Source organism: Leptonychotes weddellii, chromosome 1, assembly GCF_054177405.1.
Source record: "Leptonychotes weddellii isolate Sample4059 chromosome 1, ASM5417740v2, whole genome shotgun sequence".
Classification (NCBI taxonomy): Eukaryota; Metazoa; Chordata; class Mammalia; order Carnivora; family Phocidae; genus Leptonychotes; species Leptonychotes weddellii.
This window is the reverse complement of record NC_138369.1, coordinates 14,256,524-14,277,240: the sequence shown is the minus strand read 5'-3', so window position 1 is coordinate 14,277,240 and position 20,717 is coordinate 14,256,524. Positions and strand designations below refer to the sequence as shown.

The following is a 20,717-nucleotide window of genomic DNA, read 5'->3' as shown; positions in this document are numbered from 1 at the left end:
GTCCTTCCACACCCACTCTTGTGCTCTCTCAAATAAACAAATAAAATCTTTTTAAAAAATTCTTGTTAGTGTAATATTGGTTTCAGGAGTAGAATTTAGTGATTCATCACTTACATATAACACCCAGAGCTCATCAGAACAAGTGTCCCTTAGTAGCAAAATTCTTGCTTGGCCTGACTGGCTTTGCTTTTTTTTCTCATGTAAGAAGACACAGAGTTGGGGCGCCTGGGTGGCTTAGTCGTTAAGCGTCTGCCTTCGGCCCAGGTCATGCTCCCCAGGTCCTGGGATAGAGCCCCACATCGGGATCCCTGCTCCGCGGGAGGCCTGCTTCTCCCTCTCCCACTCCCCCTGCTTGTGTTCCTTCTCTCACTCTCTCTCTCTCTCTCTCAAATAAATAAATAAAATCTTTAAAAAAAAAAAAGGGCATAGAGTTTCCCTGATGTTTTGAGTGCCTTTACTAATGGCAACTCATGATTCTGGAGTTTCTCTTCTGAAGATGCCAGCTGTTCACCTTGTCTCATTCAGACAACTTCTTAAAAGTAGGTTTCTTCATGATGTCCAATGAGGTGAAAATGTCTTTTTTACTTGTCTGGCTGTCTTTTTTTTTTTTTCTTAATAACCTAAAATGAATGTCTAAATATATATTGGAGTTTAATTATATCTGTAATTTCACCTCTTAGCATATTATAGAATTGAGCATTAGTTGTGCCTTTAGTTTTTTATTTGTTGGCTGATTCAGATAATCAAATCTTAGAGAATATGAGATTATATATTCTTAACTTGTAACAAAGGAATAAGGTAATCTCTACCATATTCAGTTACATATTTTCTCAATTTATTTAACTTCTGTTGATGACACATGTAACCAATCAATATTCATCATAGGATAAGGAATGCTAATCTTTTTAGTTGTATTCACTGGGAATGAGTTTTAAATTTCTTCTTTTTTCCAGATCCCTTTAAGATGCACCATGATGATGGCCTGGAGGATTTTCTCTTTCTCCCCAGTGGAACAACCAATGCTTCAGCATTTACAGAACAAAATGATCCCCTGCAAGACAGTTATGGTATGATGTCTTCAACTGGATTTATTGCTTAACTCCCAACAATTAATGTGGCCTTTTACCCATCACCTTTGAAGTTAACCACTAGGCAAAGTCATGTTTTTTGGCTCTGGCTCTAACAAGGCTCTATCTAGATTGGGCTCAGGAGAGAATTCAGCAGTTGGGGTGCTCAGGGTCTGCTCACCTCCTCTTGTGAGATCTTGAATACGATATGATAGGGCCAGATTCTGTCTCCACATTTTACTAGCTCATTACCTTGGGTAAGTTATATCCTCTGTAAACTTTGATTTCTTTATCTACAATATGGGGCCAGCAATAGTTCCTACCTTAAAGATGTGGTGATAATGAAATAAAATTTTGTAAAAGCACTTCTCATAGCATCTGGTACTTAGTAAACATTAAACAGATCTTAGTTCTCAATTAGTAGTATCGTCATTCCTGGTTTTGTGTAACTTTTAACATGAATGTGGCCAGGATACTGTGGGGGAGGTAAAACTTTACTTCCTCCCATCTTAGGTTGTCAGCTGGGACTCTAAAACAAAAAGATTAACAGGAGACAATTTGTTAACACATGCAGCATCCATCATACGGGTGAAAAGTGACTCAAAGTGGTAGCTTAGAATTTTGGTTAGCATCTTCAACAAACAGTAAATGTATAAAGAAATAACAGGACAAAGGAAAGCAGTTTTAGGCTTTCATGAGTGCCAAACTGGGGGAAGAAAATGCATGGGAGGGAACTGATGGAGTAAGGTTTGTGTGCAGATTCCTCTGGTGCCCTCTCTGGGCTGATAAGAGTCTGGGTCCAGGAAGTGGAGAATTTATATCCTGCCTTTAAGCAGAAGGTGGAGAGGTTTTTCTAGGTTTACTGCTCCCTACTTGCCTTCAGCTCAAAATAATTTTTATGTCAAAGAGGCATATTTTTTTGGTGGTGACTTTCAGGTTTCCTTCAGTACCTGTCACTAATAAGTCCCACTTCCAACAATGCTTATAATTTTGTATTTGTAAAGGTCATGGCTAATAATATGTTGCATTTGTGCTTCTCTTTGGACTGCAGATCTCTAGGGGGAAGGATGTTAAATGGGTTGACCTTGATGCTATCTATGTAGTCTCCCGATGCTTTTCAGCTTTTAGTGAGTCATTTAGTCCCATTGACTTCTTTACAGCATCTTCTCTTCCTTTATGCTCCCTCTGCCTTCCCCCATGTAAAGCCCCTATCACTTTATACCTAGGCTGCTCCCTTTTAAATTCATTCCAAATATACCTGCTGATTTGGTCACCAGGTCCCTGTTCTGTATTCATCACCTCATTTTCATTAAGACCTTAAGACACTCTATTTTTTTTCTCTTCAAGTCTAAATTTCTCTGGCTTTCCAGGTCCTTCTTCCATTGTTTGTTCTAATCCTATTTTCCCTTTCTGGTATGCAACATCTACTTGAATCCAACTAATCTTGTAGTCGCAGAAACATTCTTGTCCTATTGGCATTTTCATACCTTTCTTTGCTCAGTGTTCTCCATCCTTGAAATTGACTACTCTCTCCTCTCTTCCTGCTCTTGCTTCTCCTCTGAAGCCTTCTGTGACTATTCTGGTCCTCATGGTTGTTTTTAAACTCTTAGAACACTTAGTCCATACTATACGGTATTTGATACATGTCTATCTTGCCTCTCTAGCTAAATTGTAATACTCTTGCTGGCAAGGACCATGTGATAGTAAATCCCCTATTATGTCTTAGAGCACAGCATAATAACAATCCCTTAACACTTGTCTATTTCGTAATAATTTATAAAGCATTTTCACAAAACTGTTGTAATGTTGCAGAGGGAGGCATTGATTTCATTTTACAGATGAGGAAATCAAGACTCTCAGTTCCTTACTATGTGTTATGTGGTATCAGTTGTGATATTTATTGGTGCTAGCATTCAGTCTTTGGTATTTTTACTCTTCACAATACAATGTAGAAGGTAGCCAATCAACGCTGACTAATGACATGACAGTCAGTTAACAATTTGCCAGAACCCTGAAGAACGTCAGTGGTTTTTACTTTAAAACTTTCTTGCTTTGTTTTTCATTGGTCCTGTGTCGTTATGGCAATATATATAAAGCTGATTTTTTTTTTAAGATTTCATTTATTAGAGAGAAAGCGGGCATGAGCAGGGGGAGGGGCAGAGGGAGAGAGAGAAGCAGGCTCCTTGCTAAGCAGGGAGCCTGACATGGGGCTCGATCCCAGGACTCTGGGATCATGACCTGAGCCAAAGGCAGATGTATAAAGCTGATTTTAAATATCATACGCCTTTTTCTCCCTATTATTGACCCAGTTTTCAAAAATCTGTTTGTTTGTGTTTTCAATATTAGGTCTGTTTCCCTGTGACACATTTGCTCCTGCAAGTATTGGACCTCAGGGGTGGCCTGTGGAAGCCCCAAACTCTCCACACTCGGAATCCTTCATTTCTCCAGAGGCCGTGACACACCCTCTGCAGCCCACAGCAGGTAACTTATTAGAACCCCTCTTTATCACTTAATGGTTATAGTGTCTTAGTCAATTTAAATCATCAGACTTAAGTTTTAGCAGCATAGAGCAGTATAGATAAAAATTTCAGAACTATCACAAATGCTTTTATTCCTTTACTGATTTCACAGCTGAAGGAATGAAGGTGTGGTTGAAATACAATACTTGGAGTTCAAGGGCAGAGAAAATCCCTTTTTAATTGAGTGCATACTCGGACTCGGAGGTTTTTTTCTGGATGTCCCACCGGTTCCCATTCTTAAAATAATTGTGTGCCTGTGTTGTTGTTGTTGTTGTTGTTTTTAAACCTGTGTTTTTTTCTTTCCTTTTCCTTTCTTCCTCCACTCTTTACTCTCTCAATATCCTGTTCTTCTCAGTACTGGGACTATCAGAGAGTAGGCACAAATACATTAACTAGACAGCTTTTTAAGTCCTGTTTAGGGTGTTACGGTCACAAAATCTAGATACTCCTATGCTCTCAGAAAATAAGTTTTGAATGCAGAGCTACGAGCACACAATGATGGGTCCTAAATTTCCAACTTATTTCCCGTAGAGCCAGCTGAAGAGGTAGAAATGACATCAGCAGAAGAGAGGGCATCAACAGAAGCATTGGAAATCATGATGGGACTGAAGGCTGCTGACATGGCACCATCTAGAGAAACAGAGATGTCTCCAGCCAAGGACATAGCACAGGCCACAGAAACAGAGGTGGCCTTGGCTAAAGACACGGAACCATCTACCAAGTCAGATGTGACACTGGCTAAGGACGTGGAATCACCTATCGAATCAGATATGGGCCTAGTCAAGGACATGGTACTACCCAGAGAAACCGAAGAAGCCCCAGTTAAGGATGCTGTATTGTCCACAGAAACAGATGTCTCTTTAGCCAAGGACATGGTACTGCCCACAGAAACAGAGGTAGCCCCAGCCAAGGATGTATTACCATTCAAAGAAACAGAGAGGGCCCCACCTATAAAAATGGATGTGTCCCCAGATGAGGGCCTGGTACCACCCACAGACAGAGAGATGGCCCCAGCCAAGGGTGTGGTATCACTCTCAGAAATAGAAGTGGCACTGGCTAAGGATGTTGTATCATCCACAGGAATATCCCCAGCCAAGGAGGTGGCCTTGTCCCCAGAGACAGAGGTGGCCCTGACTGGGGACGTGGCGCTGCCTCTGGAAACCAAGGTGATGTCGACCGAGGATGTGGCACTGCCCCCAGAAACTGAGGTGGCCCCAGTCAAGGATGTGGCTCCACATCCAGTTACAGAAAAGGCTCTAGTGAAGGACGTGGCTCCATCCCCAGAACCAGAGATGGCCCTGGGCAAGGACACGATTTCACCTCCAAAAACAGAGATGGCCCTGAGTGAGAATGTGGCTGTGTCCCCAGAAACAGAAGTAACCCTGATCAAGGATGTGCCTCAGCCTCCAGAAACAGAGTTAACCCTGGCTAAGGATGTGGCTCCGCCCCCTGGGACAGAGGTGACTCTGGCCAACAGTGTGAGTCCAGCCAAGGATGTTGCAGTACTCTCAGAAACAGAGGTGACACCAGTTCCAGTTAAGGACATGGACACTGCACGGTCACAGGAAGAAATAAGTGAGGAGTCCCAGTTAAAATCTCTCAAGGATGAGGGGCAGTCAGCTGCATCTACTTTTATCATTTCTCCAGGTATGGGTTTATGTTTGCTCAGTATTTCTGTCTCCCAGGGCCTCACCAGAAAGGTGAGGGACAAATGTCGTACCAGATAAAATAAAGACAACTACACTGTATTTTGCAAGTCGACACACATTGCTGCTCTCCTAGACTATCTTTCTCACCTTCATCCTCCTCCAGGTTCCAACATCTCCCTCTTTATTTCTCTGCTGATCTGTTTTCCTTGTTGGTAATTTCAGCAATAAAAGAACGTTCACGGACTTTTGCCACCTCGTCTGCCGACTTGTGTACTGTACCCCTAGTCTCTGCCTCACTCCCATTACTGGCAGTAAACCGTGCCTGCTCCTGATTACGGCTGATCTCCATTTTGCCCCTAGACCCCACCTCCTCTTCCCTACTTTAAGATGCCCTAGCCATTCTTCCCTTTCTTGCCACTCACCAGTTTTTCCCCCTGTCCACTGAATCATTCCCACCAACATACAAATATTTATATTTCCCATTTAAAACAAAACAGTTTCCCAGCTTCACCTTCCAGCTACCACTCCATTTCTCTGCTGCCCTCAGAGGAGCATCTCTCATTCCTCCAAAACTATTCCTGCTTCCAGTTTCTGAAAGGTGGAAAAAGAGCTGAAGTAGTGCTACTCTAAAACCTGTGTGGTTTTTATTGTTACATTTAGATCCAGCCACAGCCGTGGGCCAGAAGTCCAACCTGCCGACAGATGAGGATTATGTGTTAGAGAAACAAGAGCAGAAGAAACCATTCAGTAGTCAACCTTCCGACCTTCCTTCAGAGACCTCAGGTAAGCGAGGGAAACACAGTGGACTCTCTGAAACCACCTGGACTGGGAGCTATGGGTTGGTGGTGGTCGACGTTGTCCCTGGTTTTGTGGCGGTTTAATTAGCAGTATTGTTTATGAAGTCCATTCTCTTTCTTAGACAGATTTTTATCTTGTTTAGGCAGAAAGTCAGCTGCTTACATATTTTTAAATTATCGCATCAACTCAAGACATCTAAATCTTAACTCAGTTCAGCTGTCCACTATTCTGTGCTGTGTGGTCTTGGGCAGGTTATTTAACTTCCCTGTTTCTCTGTTTATTCAGCTATAAGAGGAATATGTTGGTCAAATGTTCTATAAACCTTTGCTAGTAAACCCTTGCTAGTTATAGTGTGTTTCATGGCCCAGCAGCATCTGCATTGCTTGGGAGCCTGTTAGAAATGCATCATCCTGGATTCCACCTCAGACCTTCATATGCATTTTAACAAGTTCTCCAGATAATTCTTGTATACACTGAACTCGGAGAGGCACTGCTCCAAGGTACTTTCTAACTTGGAGTTCAGTCATTCAGTGAACTTTAAGATTACGTGTTTTTGATGTAAGCCCAAAGCATGTGTGTATGATTATCGACTTAATGATTCTCTGCTCACTTCTCTGTGACTGATTAAATGTGCACTTGAGGACAGGGACCATGACTTAACGTCACTGAGATTCTGTAGTGCTTATATACTGTCTAGCCCCAAGTAGGAGCTAAATAAAGTTCGATCTTTTTAAATGTTGTTTTAGCGACAAATATATCAATAAAGATTATCAAGTCCTTATCGTGCACAAAGTACACCATGCTGAGGCATATAGTTATTTAAGTCTGGGTCCTTGCCCTTGTGTTGTTATATCATAGCCTGGATGGTGAGGAAAGTTGCCAGGCATGAACTCTGAAACCAAAGAGTTATATAATAATTCAATAAATAGTATAAGAGATAGCACCAAATAGCTGCTGGTTAATTGCCAAATTAAATGTTATAAATGTTGTGGAGTACTAAAGCCTAGCACTTTTTTGAGAGAAGCAGTAATTGACCTGAGGTGTTAAATCAAGGGTAGGATTTGGAGGACATTGGAGGGAAAAACAAGAACAAACGGTGCTATGTAAGTGTTCTAATGTTCTCTGAAATCATTTCATTGGGTCAGACTTGACAAAAGCTGTCCTAGACCTGCTCTTAGTGGGACTCTTTCCAGGACCTTGAATCCATGCTGCATTGACTTGGCGACAGGAGGTTGGAGCAGTTGATTTCCTGAAACTTTTCTAAGGGTGGTTATCCTAATTGTTCTCATTCTACCTACTGGGCATTATGTGTATTTTTCTGTCTTTCAGGAAGTACATTTAGGAACAGAACATTGAAATCTAACACATTTGTCTTTCAAAGTAGGAGGCTTTGGTTCTGGAATGATGAGGATTTTTCTTTGGCCAAAATACTAATTCAGTATCTTTTTTTCTTTTCTTCCCCCCGCCCCGCTACCTCCCCAGCATAAGTCTGGCCTCCTGTTTTGGTTCCCAGAGTTGATCTGGTTAGCCTGACAACTAATTAATATAATATTGGTGACAGACTCTTAGAATTATAAATTCTGTCCAAAATCATATATATTTCATTCAGTTAATTAACAAATGTCACCAAAAAGAGATAGGAGCTTACCATCTTGTTGCAGAATTGGGAATTATGTACCTATTAAAAATAATGACAAATATAAATATCAGATGAGATTTACAGGCACTACCTATTGAAGATCTCTGAATTTTTTTCTTTACCTGAGATGATGATCTTTGTTGATTTGCTAATTCCAGTTAAGAGTGAGAAATACTTTAGAAAAAAACTGTTTTCCTAAATCAATTAGTGTGTGGGTTGGTGAAAATAGACTTAACTGAGTCAGTAAATGGACTTTTTTTTTTTTTTAAGAAACAATAACAAGGAGTTTTTTTTTGGAATTTTGGCCAACTTCATGTATTACAGGTACCCCTCCCACACAAGGCAAACAAGTGTGCAGACCCAGTGATCGCAGGTCCACTCGGCCCAGGCCTGCCAGGGTCCCTCCTGAGCTGCTGGGAGGCTCTTCTCCACGGAAGACTCTCAATCCCGGCCTGGGCCCCTGCTCTTTGTCTGAGTTGGGTTGGGTCCCTGGTCCGTCTACTTACGGTGAGCCTGGGAACCAAAGGAAAACTACTCATGTTGACTTCCTTGAACCCAAGCAAGATCTTGGCAGGGAGGCCTGGGAGATAGAAAGCCCACCAATGATGATGAAGAAAAAAAAGAAGAAACCAAAGCAAAAGAGATATTCTCAACCCCGGGCTGGGGGACCTTGGAATGACGACAGTGCAGACGACCATAAAGGTCATCCCTTTACAGCAGACCCAGAGAAATCAGGGGTTCTCCCCACCCTGCCTCCCACAGTGGGCACAGAATATGGACTGGCGTCCAGAGAAAACTTAAAAAAGGAATGTGAAGTGGAGTCCAGAGCCGCCAAACTGGTAGCTGAGAACTTTGTCTCAGAAAGTCTCAGCGTTCCTTTGTGTCCTTTGGAAGAACCCCTGAAAACTGCAGGAAGTTCTCAGCCTAAGCCAGGAAGAGAAGCGAAAGTCAGTGGTAACAAGTCAGTACCACTGGGCCAGGACCAGAAATGGCTACAGCCAGGTGAAGGCAAACCAGAGTCTACACCCCACCTGAAGACTCCTGTGGATGAAAGCCGGACAGTAGGCTCACCTGGTCTGAAAGAACCCTTGACAGAAGTTTCTGCACACAAAGTAGAAATTCCTTTGGAGACCAGACCCAAAGAGGGTTGCTCTCCTGTCTTGGACCAAGAGGCCATGGGTGGGGATTCAAAACCCACAGCAGCAAAAGAATTGCCTGATCTGGTACCCACTTTGCCAGCAGGTACCTCGTTAGGAAGTAGTCTAAAAGAAGGGAATGATGAAAGTAAAGTGACTAAATTGCAGAAAGACAAACAGACAGGGTTTTCTGAAGGGATTAAAGAACTAACAAAGGAAGCTCTTCCAAAGCCAAGCCAAGAGATGAGCATCTTGGCTTCCAAGCAGCCGCAGGACGAGATGTTAGTTCTGACACCTGGGCTAGAGAATGAGCCATCTCAGAGAATGGCAGGCGATGGCAGAAGCAGGAAGGCAAGGGCAGGTTCTGGGAGGGTGAGAGCCAGTTCTGGGAAGGGAAGAGCAAGATCTGAGCCACCATTTTTTGTGGACAGCTGGAAGGATGGCCCAGCTGTTCTTGCGCCAAGTGAGTCAGCCCCTAAAACTGAAAGAACGCCTGCCGGGGAGAAGAGTGAGGAGCTGCGTTCTTCAAAGCAACCAGGGACCATAGTGAGTCTCACTGAGGGGGTGGTGATGGGGGAGCCTCCAGAGACGGCTGACGCTAGGGGGGCCAGCGCCTCACACATGTTGATTCCTTTGGGAAATGGGTCAGGGACAGCTCAGACTTCCAGCGCTAGAACAGAAAGAGGGGCCGCAGCCGTCGATAAGGGTGTCAGTAGCCAGAGCAAGGAAGGAAAGTGTCCTTGGATGGGTAGTGAGGCAGCTCCTTGGATTTCTGAAAAGCCTAAAAAAAGGAGTAGTGAGGGGAAAAACAAAAAGTTCAAAAATAATTATTCCACACAGCCTGCTAGAATGGAGAGCAAGGAAGAAACCCCCAACCCACCTTTTGTAGGGAAGGATAGAGATGCTGGGAGTACTCCTCATCAAAACAAACACGTAGGACTCGCTTTCCCTTTAAATCAGGATCCTTTGTCCCCATGTACATCAACTATTCCCACAGTGGAAGTAGGTGACCGAAAGGGGAGGAATGATGAGGTTAATTCTTTTGAGCTTGGGGCTCTTGGTGGGAACAAGACAAACATAGTCAAGGACTCCACTGTTATTGAACCAGCTACCAAGGTGACAGATGTGAGCTGCCAAGGCCAAATCCAGGGGACAGGATTTGTCCCTTCAGCACTGTCTATAGAGAATAAGACCAATACAGCCAAGGGACATGCTTACAAACCAAATGAAAGGAGCAATGATGGAAAAAGTAAAAAGGTTAAAAATAGTTTTCCCGAGAAGCATCTTCTGGAGAATAGGATAGATGCATCAAAAATACGTGTTCCCATGGAAACCACAGGGGACCACAGAACTGAAGGAATGGGCTATGTGGACGAAAATAGAAATATCACTTTTACCTGCCCCAGAACACTCCCAGGGTTGATGAATAAGTCAGCCCCTCCAGAGGCTCTGGAGTCAGCAGCCTGTGAAGGACTGCCCACTCCTGCTTCTCAAGTAGTAAAGGAGGGTGATTCTTTTCCAAACCTCTTGGCAGAAAGTGGGCAAGAGACCTCTCTGGCCCAGATACCCAAATTATTAGTGGTAGATAATTGCAGCAAAGATGGAGTCCCAGGTGAGGAAAGACCCAAGGCCCCCTCCGCTGTTAGGCCTTCTGCAAGCATGGGAGGAGGGGTTGCCCTCACTTTTACAGCAGCCATAGAAACAGTTAAGAGCCAGGGAGGTAACTGTCTTACAAATAAAGGTGAGCTTGCTGATCCCATGAAGAATGAAGCAGGGATGGATGGAGGACCTGTGATGGGAGGATCTGAGTCAGTGCCCAGTGCTGCATCTAAGCCTTCAATAGAAAAAATCACAGAGCTCGCAAAGGTACATCTTTCTGGAGTGCCAGTAGAAGACCAGAGCCTACCAGGTGAGGTCAGAGTCCTAGAAGCATGTGCAGATATGAATAATTTTCCAACACACTCAGTTAACAAAAAGAAAGAGTCTGAGGAAGGTTCTGCTGCAGTTCAAATCCCTGACTTACTGGAAGACAAAGCACAAAAGCCCAGTTTCTGTGAGGACCAAAATGCTGACAGTCGAGATTCCAAGGACCCAGACAGTTTGAATAAGGAGGTAGATAGGGCCCTTTTGCCTCCAAAAAGTGAAAAAAATAAAGTGGAAGAAGTTAGTCCGGCTTCTAAAATCACTGAATCGGAACATATTTCCTCGGCAACACCAGAATTCCAGTCAGATTTCCCAGACGGCAGACCTGTAGGTCCTCCGTTGCGGGCGGTAGATAAGTTCGTAGTGCCTACTTCCAAGGATCCGGAACTCCCAGAACCCAAAGATAAGATCTCGGAGGCCCCTGACAAAATGACCGAAAAGTCTGAGCCGAAGGCACCAGGAGAAGGGAAGAAGGAAGATAAAAGCCGAATGGCAGAACCCTTGAAAGGCTACATGAGACCCACCAAGTCCCGAGGCCTTACTCCACTTTTGCCAAAGTCTACCGTCCAGGAGCGAGAGAGACCCAAGCAGCTGAAGTCCAGCGGTATGCCCCTGCCATGGGGAAATGTGTGTGCTTGTGGCTTTTGAGTCAGCATCCAAAAGGCAAAGAGCTTGTGCTTTGGTTCCATCCAGACTCTAATCATCCTTGTTAATCGTTGGTTTGTCAGCATGAAAATGTATAACTGCTAATTACGTGTTTTCTGCAGCCAAGGCATGCCTTGTGTCCAGCTTAAGGAGGCTGGTGACTTGGTTGCATGCCTTTTTACCCAGCACTGAACCTTGAGTTTTAGGGGAAGTTGAATTTCAAACAATGAATTGTTTAACAGAAGGTCTATCACCATCCACTATTCTTAATTAAAAAAAAAAAAATGTGCCTCCTGTGTGTAAAGCTTACGGCCCAGATTTAATCCTTATTTTGTATAAGGATTCACAGGAGGAAAGAAAACATTTCAGGTCCAGCTGTATGCGTGGGATTTATTTTCTTGTCAGTATATATTTGTAGCTTGTGCTGGTGGGACTGAATATGCAAACTGCTTTTGGAGTCATGAAAATGGTCTTCCTCATATGAGGACATGGTGACTAGCTTCCGACCAGCATTGCTAGGCACAGACTCTGTGTTTCTAGAAGTGGGAAACGATCTCTCAGTGATGCAACCACATCTTCTACCAGTTTGCTGTTCATAGCCATTGGCCACAGTTGCACGTCGGGTGGAGTTGGGGCATAGTCTTTGTCCATGTGACATAGTCTGCATCCTTGGACAAGTCTGTAAAACTTGCTGATGTGGGATTCTTCCTATTTTTGCCCTTTTTGGACCTCCTCAGTCAAGTACTTGGAATGAGACTGAGAAAGATATTTCCTTCGAGATTTAGAAATGTTTTCTTTCTTTTTTTCCTGAAAAGTATACATCTAATCATGGCTTCCCAGAGCCTAACCTTCAAAAAATGTTTCCTAGCCTTTGAGGTTTTGCAGCCTTCTGATGATGCTGTTTCTCACCTTGCATGATGCAGCTACTAACTCCAGAAATTTAAAACAAAACAAAACAAAAAAACACCAGTTGGCCTTAGGGTTTTGGACAGCCTTCGTCAGGGGATGATGTGCTGCATGATATGGACTTTTTGTTTTGGGTAAAGCTTGTGCTTTGCATGGATTTTGTACCCAGTAAGGAATACGTGCTGTGTGAGTAGAGAATACTAAAGGTCATTATCTGCATAAGACATTCTCATCTTTTCTGTTTTTATCTTTCTTCTGTTAGCTACCCTATTGCCAAGGCAGAAAATGAAGTCATAGATAGAGGGCGTTCCAGCCTTCGTTAGGATTTCAGTGTTCTATCGAGTTCTTTCGTGTTAGTTTTTAGACTGGTTCTTCAGTTTGAACAGTGATACAAAGGGTGACGTAAATTTTCTGAATGCTAGCCATTTCTTTTTGCTCACTATTTCTAAAGAAATGTAGTTAGAGGATTTGTTTGAGTAAGCAAAGCAGAAGTTTCAGAACTTTCAAGGCCTTGCCTTGGCCAAGCCAAGCTCAGAGAGATTGTGTTGGTAGGGGTAGCCCTGCAGAGTGGCTGAGGAGAGAATGGTAGATTTCAGGCAAAAGTTATTGTTTCTTCTATGACTCTATCACACCTTCCCCCTAAGGACAGTATTTACTTTTTTTAATAGTTAAATTTCTTTTTCAGGGTGCCTCAGTCATTAAGCGTCTGCCTTCAGCTCAGGTCATGATCCCAAGGTCCTGGGATCGAGCCCCGCATCAGGCTCCCTGCTCAGTGGGAAGTCTGCTTCTACCTCTCCCACTCCCCCTGCTTGTGTTAACTCTCTCACTATGTCTCTGTTAAAGAAATTTTGAATCAGTTAGTACATTCCCATGGTATGAAGGGGTGTGCACTTAAACGTAAGTCTGTGTCCTTCCATCAATCCCCAACCAAATTTCCCTCTCCAGAGGCACCCAATGTTAAGTGTGTCTTTATACATCCTTCCAGAGAGTTTATGCATAAAGAAGCAATGACATATACATTTGTGGATTTTATACAAATGAGACCTACCGTACGTACTGGTGTGTGCCTTGCTTTGTAAACTTAACAGTTTTTTTTTTTTTTTAAGATTTTTATTTATTTGAGAGAGAGAGAGAAAGTATACAAGCAGGGGGAGAGGCAAAGGAAGAGGGAGAAGCAGACTCCCCACTGAGCTGGGAGCCCAGTGTGGGGCTCGATCCCAGGACCTGGAGATCATCACCTGAGCCGAAGGCATATGCTTAACCATCTGAGCCACCCAGGTGCCCCTGTAAACTTAACAATTATTTTAAAGGTCTTTACAGATCAGTACAAAGAAGGGGGCCTCATTCTTATTTAATAGCTGTATAGTATTTTGATCATATGGCTATAACCTAATGTATTTTACCACTTCTTTATTGGTGGACATTTAGGTGTTTCCTAGTTTTTCTTTATTAGAAGCAAGGTACATAGACTGTCCTTGTATGTACAGAATGTCCTAGTTGTGCTAGCACATCTGTGTAATAAAAAAGGACTCTGGAGTAGACTCTGGTTTGAAGACTGTGGATTGGTAATTTTGACAGGTGTTGCCCCTCGGTCCCCCGTAGGGCCGCAGAGGTACACTCACGCTCGGCACGTACCGTACTGCCCTCCTCTGTACTTTCTCCACTCCCGCGTGTTCCTCTGACGGTGTGTGCTGACCTTATGGGTGAGCATTTGTTTCTGGGCTTAGATTTATTTTGTGTTTTACTTATTTGGTGACTTCCTTATGTATTACCAAGTTTATAAAAGAACATATAGTTAGCAATATATTTACTTCCCTATTTCCAAAGAGGATACGATTGGCAAAAGAGAATGAATTTTGGGGCGCCTGAGTGGTTAAGCATCCATCCATCCCTACTCTGAGTTTATGAAAATAACTTCTATTTTTAATTTTTCATATTTTGGATCTCTGATCGGTGTAGAATTGACAAGTGTGTGTGTGTATGTGTGTGTGTGTGTGATTTATGAGATGTGACATAGAATTTCTTGGTCGCCTACCAGCATGTGTCTAATCTGTCTCCTACTGAAGTGCCACCCTTGCCAGGCTCTGCATTCCTGTGTGTATTGGCTGTTGTCTGATCCATTGGTCTTTCCACTGAGGCTTCAGTAGCATAATGCGGCTTTAATAGTATGTTGTCCTAACTAAGAGGTCTAGTCCCACTCCTCACCCTATGACTGTTTTTTAGAGTTTTCCTGACTCTTCTGCCCACTTATTACTACATATAAAATTGAGAATTGACTTGTATAGTTTTGTAAAAAGATAAATAAAAATCCAGTCAGCATTTTTCTTTGAATCACATTAAATGTATCGGTTATCCTCAGGAGAGGTGATGTCTTGTATGGTGAGATTTTCTATCCAGCCACAGAATACTGTGCCATGTTCAGTAACCTCACATGTTCGGGTGTGCGTGCCTTCCTCCCTCACTGGGGTATTTTGATGTTTTCTTCATGCAGATCTTCCAGTAAGAAGATCTTCCATGCAGATTTCTAGTAAGGCTTCTTCCAAGATATCCAGGAAGCAGGTGAATGTGCAGATACAGAGCTTCAGGCAACCCTGAGGCAGGGAACTGAGTGGAATGGGGAGTGTAGTGATTTTTGATAGGAGACTAGGCAGGTGGCCCCTCATACTAAAATACCATTGGTCATGTAGACTCTGAGGTTTAATCCATGACTGGTTCTAGACCTGGCCTTGTTAAATGTTTCCTTTGTTCTTCACTTCAGATCATTTGTGTTAACTGCCCGCCCCCCAGATTGCCAGTGATTAATAGCAACTACCATCTATCTGTTGAGTGAATACCATGTGCCTAGTTATCTATCGATAGGTAGGTAGGTAGGTCGTCATACATACACACACACCAAAACAATGGTATGAAGTATTCTCTCCATTTTACAGATGAGAAAATGGCGACTCTCCACATGAAGGTCATGCAGATAGTATAATATCAGAGGTAGAATTTGAACCCAAGTCTTTCTGACACTAAGGCCTGTGCTTTTCTCATTCTTGCCTCAGAGGAACCTTCAGAAATTTTAGGTCTTAAAAAGAAACAGATGAAGGTTGACAATTGGTCATTATATTTTTTTTATTTTAATATCTAAGCACTAACTAAGTACTTTTTTAGGTAGAGAAATGGAAACACATCATGAGGACATAAATTTTAAATCGGAGGCTAATTTGGGATTGCGATCTAGGTCTTTTGGCTCTGTCTAGCATTTTATTCTCCAGGCTGAGACTATGTTTGATTTATTCATGTGTTTCCTGTAACAGCTAGTATTGAGCTTTACATATATATGCTGCCTAATGACATTTTTAAAATTATAAATGAATTATCTTAGGTGCCCCTAATGAATTTTCTTTTGCCAGTCTTATCCTCTTTGGAAATAGGCTAAGAGAATACATTGCTAACTATATGCTCTCACTGTTTCCGCTCCTGTTATGTTTTCATGCCACTCTCAAGTTTACAGAACATTCTGCATGTTCTGAGGCATGGAGGATTGTAAGACTTTGGGAAATCTAAGCTCACTTTGTCAGAAAAGGACTTCCCGTGGGACTGGTTTTTGTGAATGCAAGAGCAGGTGTGAAAGGACAACCCTCTACTGGACTCAAGTCTGTGCTGTCGCTTCACACCAGTTGCTTCCCTGGCAGCCAGGTAGAGCTGTGAGTGACAGTGCATTTGGCATGTTGTCCTGGGAGTGCAACAGTCACCATGGATCCCCGTAGACAGGCCCTTCCCTTTGCCATAGTTAAAACCTGGCCGCCTTTTTTCTGGCTTCATTTCTTTTTCTTTAGTTTGCCTGAGCCCTTCTTCCAGCAGCTGAGAATGTCAGTTTATGGTGGGAAGTTCTCTTGGCATGAAACTCGAAGTAATTTATAAACCCCAGATCCTAACAGTTTCATAAATAAAATATGCTCAGCAGATGAAAAAACCATTTGTAATCTTAAAACTTGCTACAATTTTACAACCGGAGAAGTATGTGTTTGGTAATATCTTTTTTCTGCTGTTTCCTTCCCACCTACCTGCTCATTCTCTGGCTTTTTTAAAAATAGCTGTATATTAAAGAAACTTAATGGGAAATTCTATATGTCATACAACTAAAAATAGCTACCATTTTTTGAAACTTACTATATGCTCAGCACTGTCTTAAACTCTTTTAACCCTCAAAGAATCCTGGGCTACCGTTTGCCTCATTTGAGCCAGAGCATGTAAATATTCTTTGAAATGAGTCCAGCATATATTAATTTTTCTACTTTAAAATGAGGTTCTTCCCCTCACACTCCCTCGCTGATCATTTTTATCTTCTGGTGACAATAATATTAGAAGACCTGGAAAACAAACGATAAACAATTGAGCTTCTGATTTTTGATGTTGCAGGTATATTTACTTATTTAAAATATGAAGGTGCACCTGGCTGGCTCAGTTGGTAGAGCATGCAACTCTTGATTTGGGGGTTGTAAATTTGAGCCCCGCATTGGGTGTAGAGATTACTGAAAAATAAAATCTTAAAAATAATAATAAGATAAAATAAAATATGAAGTGGACAATAAAGAGGTCTTCCATTTATTGTATTTCCCTTACCTTACTATTTTTTTTAAGATTTTATTTATTTATTTATTTTTTAAGATTTTATTTATTTGACAGAGAGAGAGAGTAGAAGCAGGGAGAGTGGCAGGGAGAGGGAGAAGCAGGCTCCCCACTGAGCAAGGAGCCTGATGAGGGGCTTGATCCCAGGACCCTGAGATCATGACCTGAGCCGAAGGCAGATGCTTAACCGAGTGCCTGGGCGCCCCTCCGCCCTTATTACCTCTTAACTTTAACCTAAGATATTGAAGCAGGTCATTTCAGCTGTGAGCAGATTGAAATTGTTCGTTTTTAAATTGTTTAGCAATGATGGCAGTTTGTTTAAGTTTAGACAAAAATGTAATTGTCATACAAACATTGCCTAGTGCTCTGTAAATAGTGGACACTCAACATGATTTGGACTTCTAAGTATTTAGTTCATTCATTCATTCAGCAGACACCAGGTAACATTACTCCCACATTCTAAGGGTAGATTAATGACCCACTCTCTACTCCTCAAGGATTCCAGAGTGGGGAGATAAACACACAAACAGATAATTTACTGTAGTGAGAAAAGTTCTGTAATTTGAGCTATGAGTTTGTAGAGCAAAGGCGAGTAAAGCTTTCTAGGGGACAGACTGTGTAAAGGCATAGTGAAGTACAGGTGCATGGAACATTTGAGAAGTAGCAAACATTTTGCAGTGACTGACATATAAGTCAAATTGGAAAGCAGGGAGATCTGTGAAACATTCTGAGATGAGATTGAGAGGAAGAATATAAGCTCTTTTTTTTTTTTTTAAGATTTTATTTATTTGACAGAGAGAGACACAGCGAGAGAGGGAACACAAGCAGGGGGAATGGGAGAGGGAGAAGCAGGCTTCCCGCAGAGCAGGGAGCCCGATGTGGGACTCGATCCCAGGACCCTGGGATCATGACCTGAGCTGAAGGCAGTCGCTTAACCAACTGACCCACCCAGGTGCCCAAGAATATAAGCTCTTGAAGGGTCCTGGGAGCCGGTGTGTTGCCTCCATAAGTGGAGGATCTTAGACTTTGTGACTCGTGGTGGAGGAGATGGGGAGGTACCTATTTTAGTTGGATGATTCTCTTTTCTTTTTCATGGAGGCTTATGGGAGGGTCAGTACTATGCTAACAGAACAAAGGGTTAGAGTTTCCAAGTCCTACTTCTTGGGGTACGTTTCATCTGTAAACATTTTAATGCTTTAGGGTGTCAAATGACAAAAATAATAAAATTTAGTAAGGAATTTGATGTCCTTTATTCAAAGGAAAACAATCCATGGATTGGGGAAGTACAGTGCCTAAGAAGCAGAGGCTCTCTCTTCCCGAGGGATTTTGGGCAAGAGCGAGTTTTATAGAGCATTACAAGAGGGACTGCGTAACAGCATGACTAAGAGGTTAGAGACTTCCTTATAAGGCTAGCAGCAGGTCCTATTTTCTAGGGTAAGGTAAGCTAGCTAAAGCTGAATTGGAGGGTTGTAATTGGTATATGTTAGATTTCCTTGACAGTGAGCCGTTTTCCAAATGTGCAGACTTAGATTTTTAGACTTTAGATTTGTGATGTGAGCCAGGCCCCCATTTTGTGGGTCCCAGTATGCAATTTATCTTTATCAGGAGTCACAGAAGTTCGATTTCTAGCTTCGGTTTTTTTCATCTTGTTTGCTTCCCAATCTTTGAAACTTAATTAGGGAGAATCACGGTTTTCTTGAGTTAAACATGTACTAAGAAATGTGTCTGAAATTCAGTAGAATATGGCTTTGAAATGTTTTTGCATATAAGTATGTGCATATAAACACAAACATCATTTCCTTCCAGGTAAGAAACTTAGACTGCAACTTTGTACCCTTCGGGTTTTGTTAGTAAAGAGTGTCATCAGTCATTGTAATCAGTAGAATCATCGACTGTCACTGTAGTGATAATTTATTAGAAATTGTTTCCTGGAGACAGTAACTGGGAACATTTGGTCAATCTGGAAAGTAGCTTCGTTGCCTTGGTAACGGATAGGAAAGATGCAGGGAAACCAGTTGTGGAACATACCAAACCAAGGCCCTGAACACGTTGCGTACTCGCTCAAGGCCCAGGCAAAAACAGAAACATCTGCCAGTTGTGCCAACACGCTTGGAGGCTAGACATGTCGTTATATGGTCTGATGAAAGAGCCTTAGAAGCCACCTACTGACCAGACATATGGGAATCTCTGCACTTTCCTCAGACTCAGAATGGAACGGAAAAGTCTTTAACCCAAAGGACCTTCCAAATTGGAACCTCTCTAAACGAGTTTAATGATGGGAAGGGTCAGGCCAAATGATACAAAGTCCGTATAAAAGGAATCCACTCATCCTTCCACTGAGAGAACTTTTCTAAGATCCTACTTAACGTGTATCCGAGTGCTGGGCACCCCCATGGCAAAAATGGACTGGTCATTTTCTCGCTTCCTAGGAAAGGCACATAAGTAAAAGATTATGGTGTAGTTGCCGAATCCTAAGACAGAGTAGAGCAAGTATGATGTTGTAAAAACATGAATGAGTCAGTTTGGGGGTGAGGGTCTGGGAAACTTCACAGAGGTGACATTGAAGTGAGTTCTGTAAGAATAGTAGAACCTAGAGGAAAGAATTCCAGTGGCGGCGGAGTCTAGAATTGAAGCCTTCTGGTTCCTAAGTACATTTATTTTTGCCTGGACATGCTCAGCCTTTTAAGACTTCATGTAAGTTTCTCATCTACCAACTTGATAAAAATATCACAGTGGCTGGGGAGGTTTGAGTTCTTACTACAGCTGTGTCCTGGGGGTGAATGTGAATTCCCGAGTGAAACTATGTCTTTAATTCTAAATCGGACCAGAGCACTGACAGAGCCATCCTCCGATTTTACTAATTCTTCTGTACTAGGTTTTCCCCATCTTTTGTGATCCAGGTGGCATTCATCTCGTTTGAAAATCTTTAAACCCATTAATTCTTGTTCTGTGTGATTTCTTCCTTGGTATGTGTTGGTATAGCCACTCTATCCCCTTCCCTGTGTAAAAGTCTCTGGATCTCCACTTTTTCTTACTGAAGCAGGACCTGCCTGCCTATTCAGAAACCCCATGAAGGGAAGCTCACAGTGTTGAGGCACTATACAAAAACATAACATAAACTTAAGTTTTTTTTTTAATTTATTTTTTTATTATGTTAATCACCATACATTACATCATTAGTTTTTGATGTAGTGTTCCATGATTCATTGTTTGCATATAACACCCAGTGCTCCATGCAGTACGTGCCCTCTTTAATACCCACCACCAGGGTAACCCATCCCCCCACCCCCTCCCCTCTAGAACCCTCAGTTTGTTTCTCAGAGTCCATAGTCTCTCATGGTTCATCTCCCCCTCCAATTTCCCCCCCTTCATTCTTTCCTTCCTGCTATCTTCTTCTTCTTTATTTTTTGTTTGTTTGTTTGTTTTTTAAAGATTTTATTTATTTATTCATGACAGAGAGAGAGAGGCAGAGGGAGAAGCAGGCTCCCAAGGAGCAGGGAGCCCGATGCGGGACTCGATCCCGGGACCCTGGGATCATGACCTGAGCCGAAGGCAGACGCTTAACCATCTGAGCCACCCAGGCGCCCTGTTTGTTTGTTTTTTTGTTTGTTTTTTTAAGATTTTTTATTTATTTATTTGAGACAGAGAGAACGAGAGAGAGAGCACATGAGAGGGGGGAGGGTCAGAGGCAGAAGCAGGCTCCCTGCCGAGCAGGGAGCCCGATGCGGGACTCGATCCAGGGACTCCAGGATCATGACCTGAGCCGAAGGCAGTCGCTTAACCAACTGAGCCACCCAGGCGCCCCTTCTTTATTCTTT

At 42.6% G+C, this 20,717-nt stretch overlaps 1 protein-coding gene across 11 annotated transcripts in view; it reads left to right on the top strand.

Annotated features, from left to right (window-relative positions):
- The window catches only part of MAP4 (microtubule associated protein 4), a 171,412-nt gene that overhangs the window by 110,710 nt on the left and 39,985 nt on the right, over nucleotides 1-20,717 (top strand). For 6 of the 11 annotated variants that reach the window (XM_031027832.2, XM_031027837.2, XM_031027836.2 and 3 more), the window contains 5 exons: nucleotides 954-1,067; nucleotides 3,414-3,548; nucleotides 4,118-5,233; nucleotides 5,896-6,018; nucleotides 7,997-11,335. In XM_031027832.2, the coding sequence (XP_030883692.1) occupies nucleotides 954-1,067; nucleotides 3,414-3,548; nucleotides 4,118-5,233; nucleotides 5,896-6,018; nucleotides 7,997-11,335 (4,827 nt within the window). The remainder of the gene's footprint in view (nucleotides 1-953; nucleotides 1,068-3,413; nucleotides 3,549-4,117; nucleotides 5,234-5,895; nucleotides 6,019-7,996; nucleotides 11,336-20,717) is intronic. The other 5 variants (XM_081816866.1, XM_081816857.1, XM_031027840.2 and 2 more) reach the window with 1 other exon arrangement.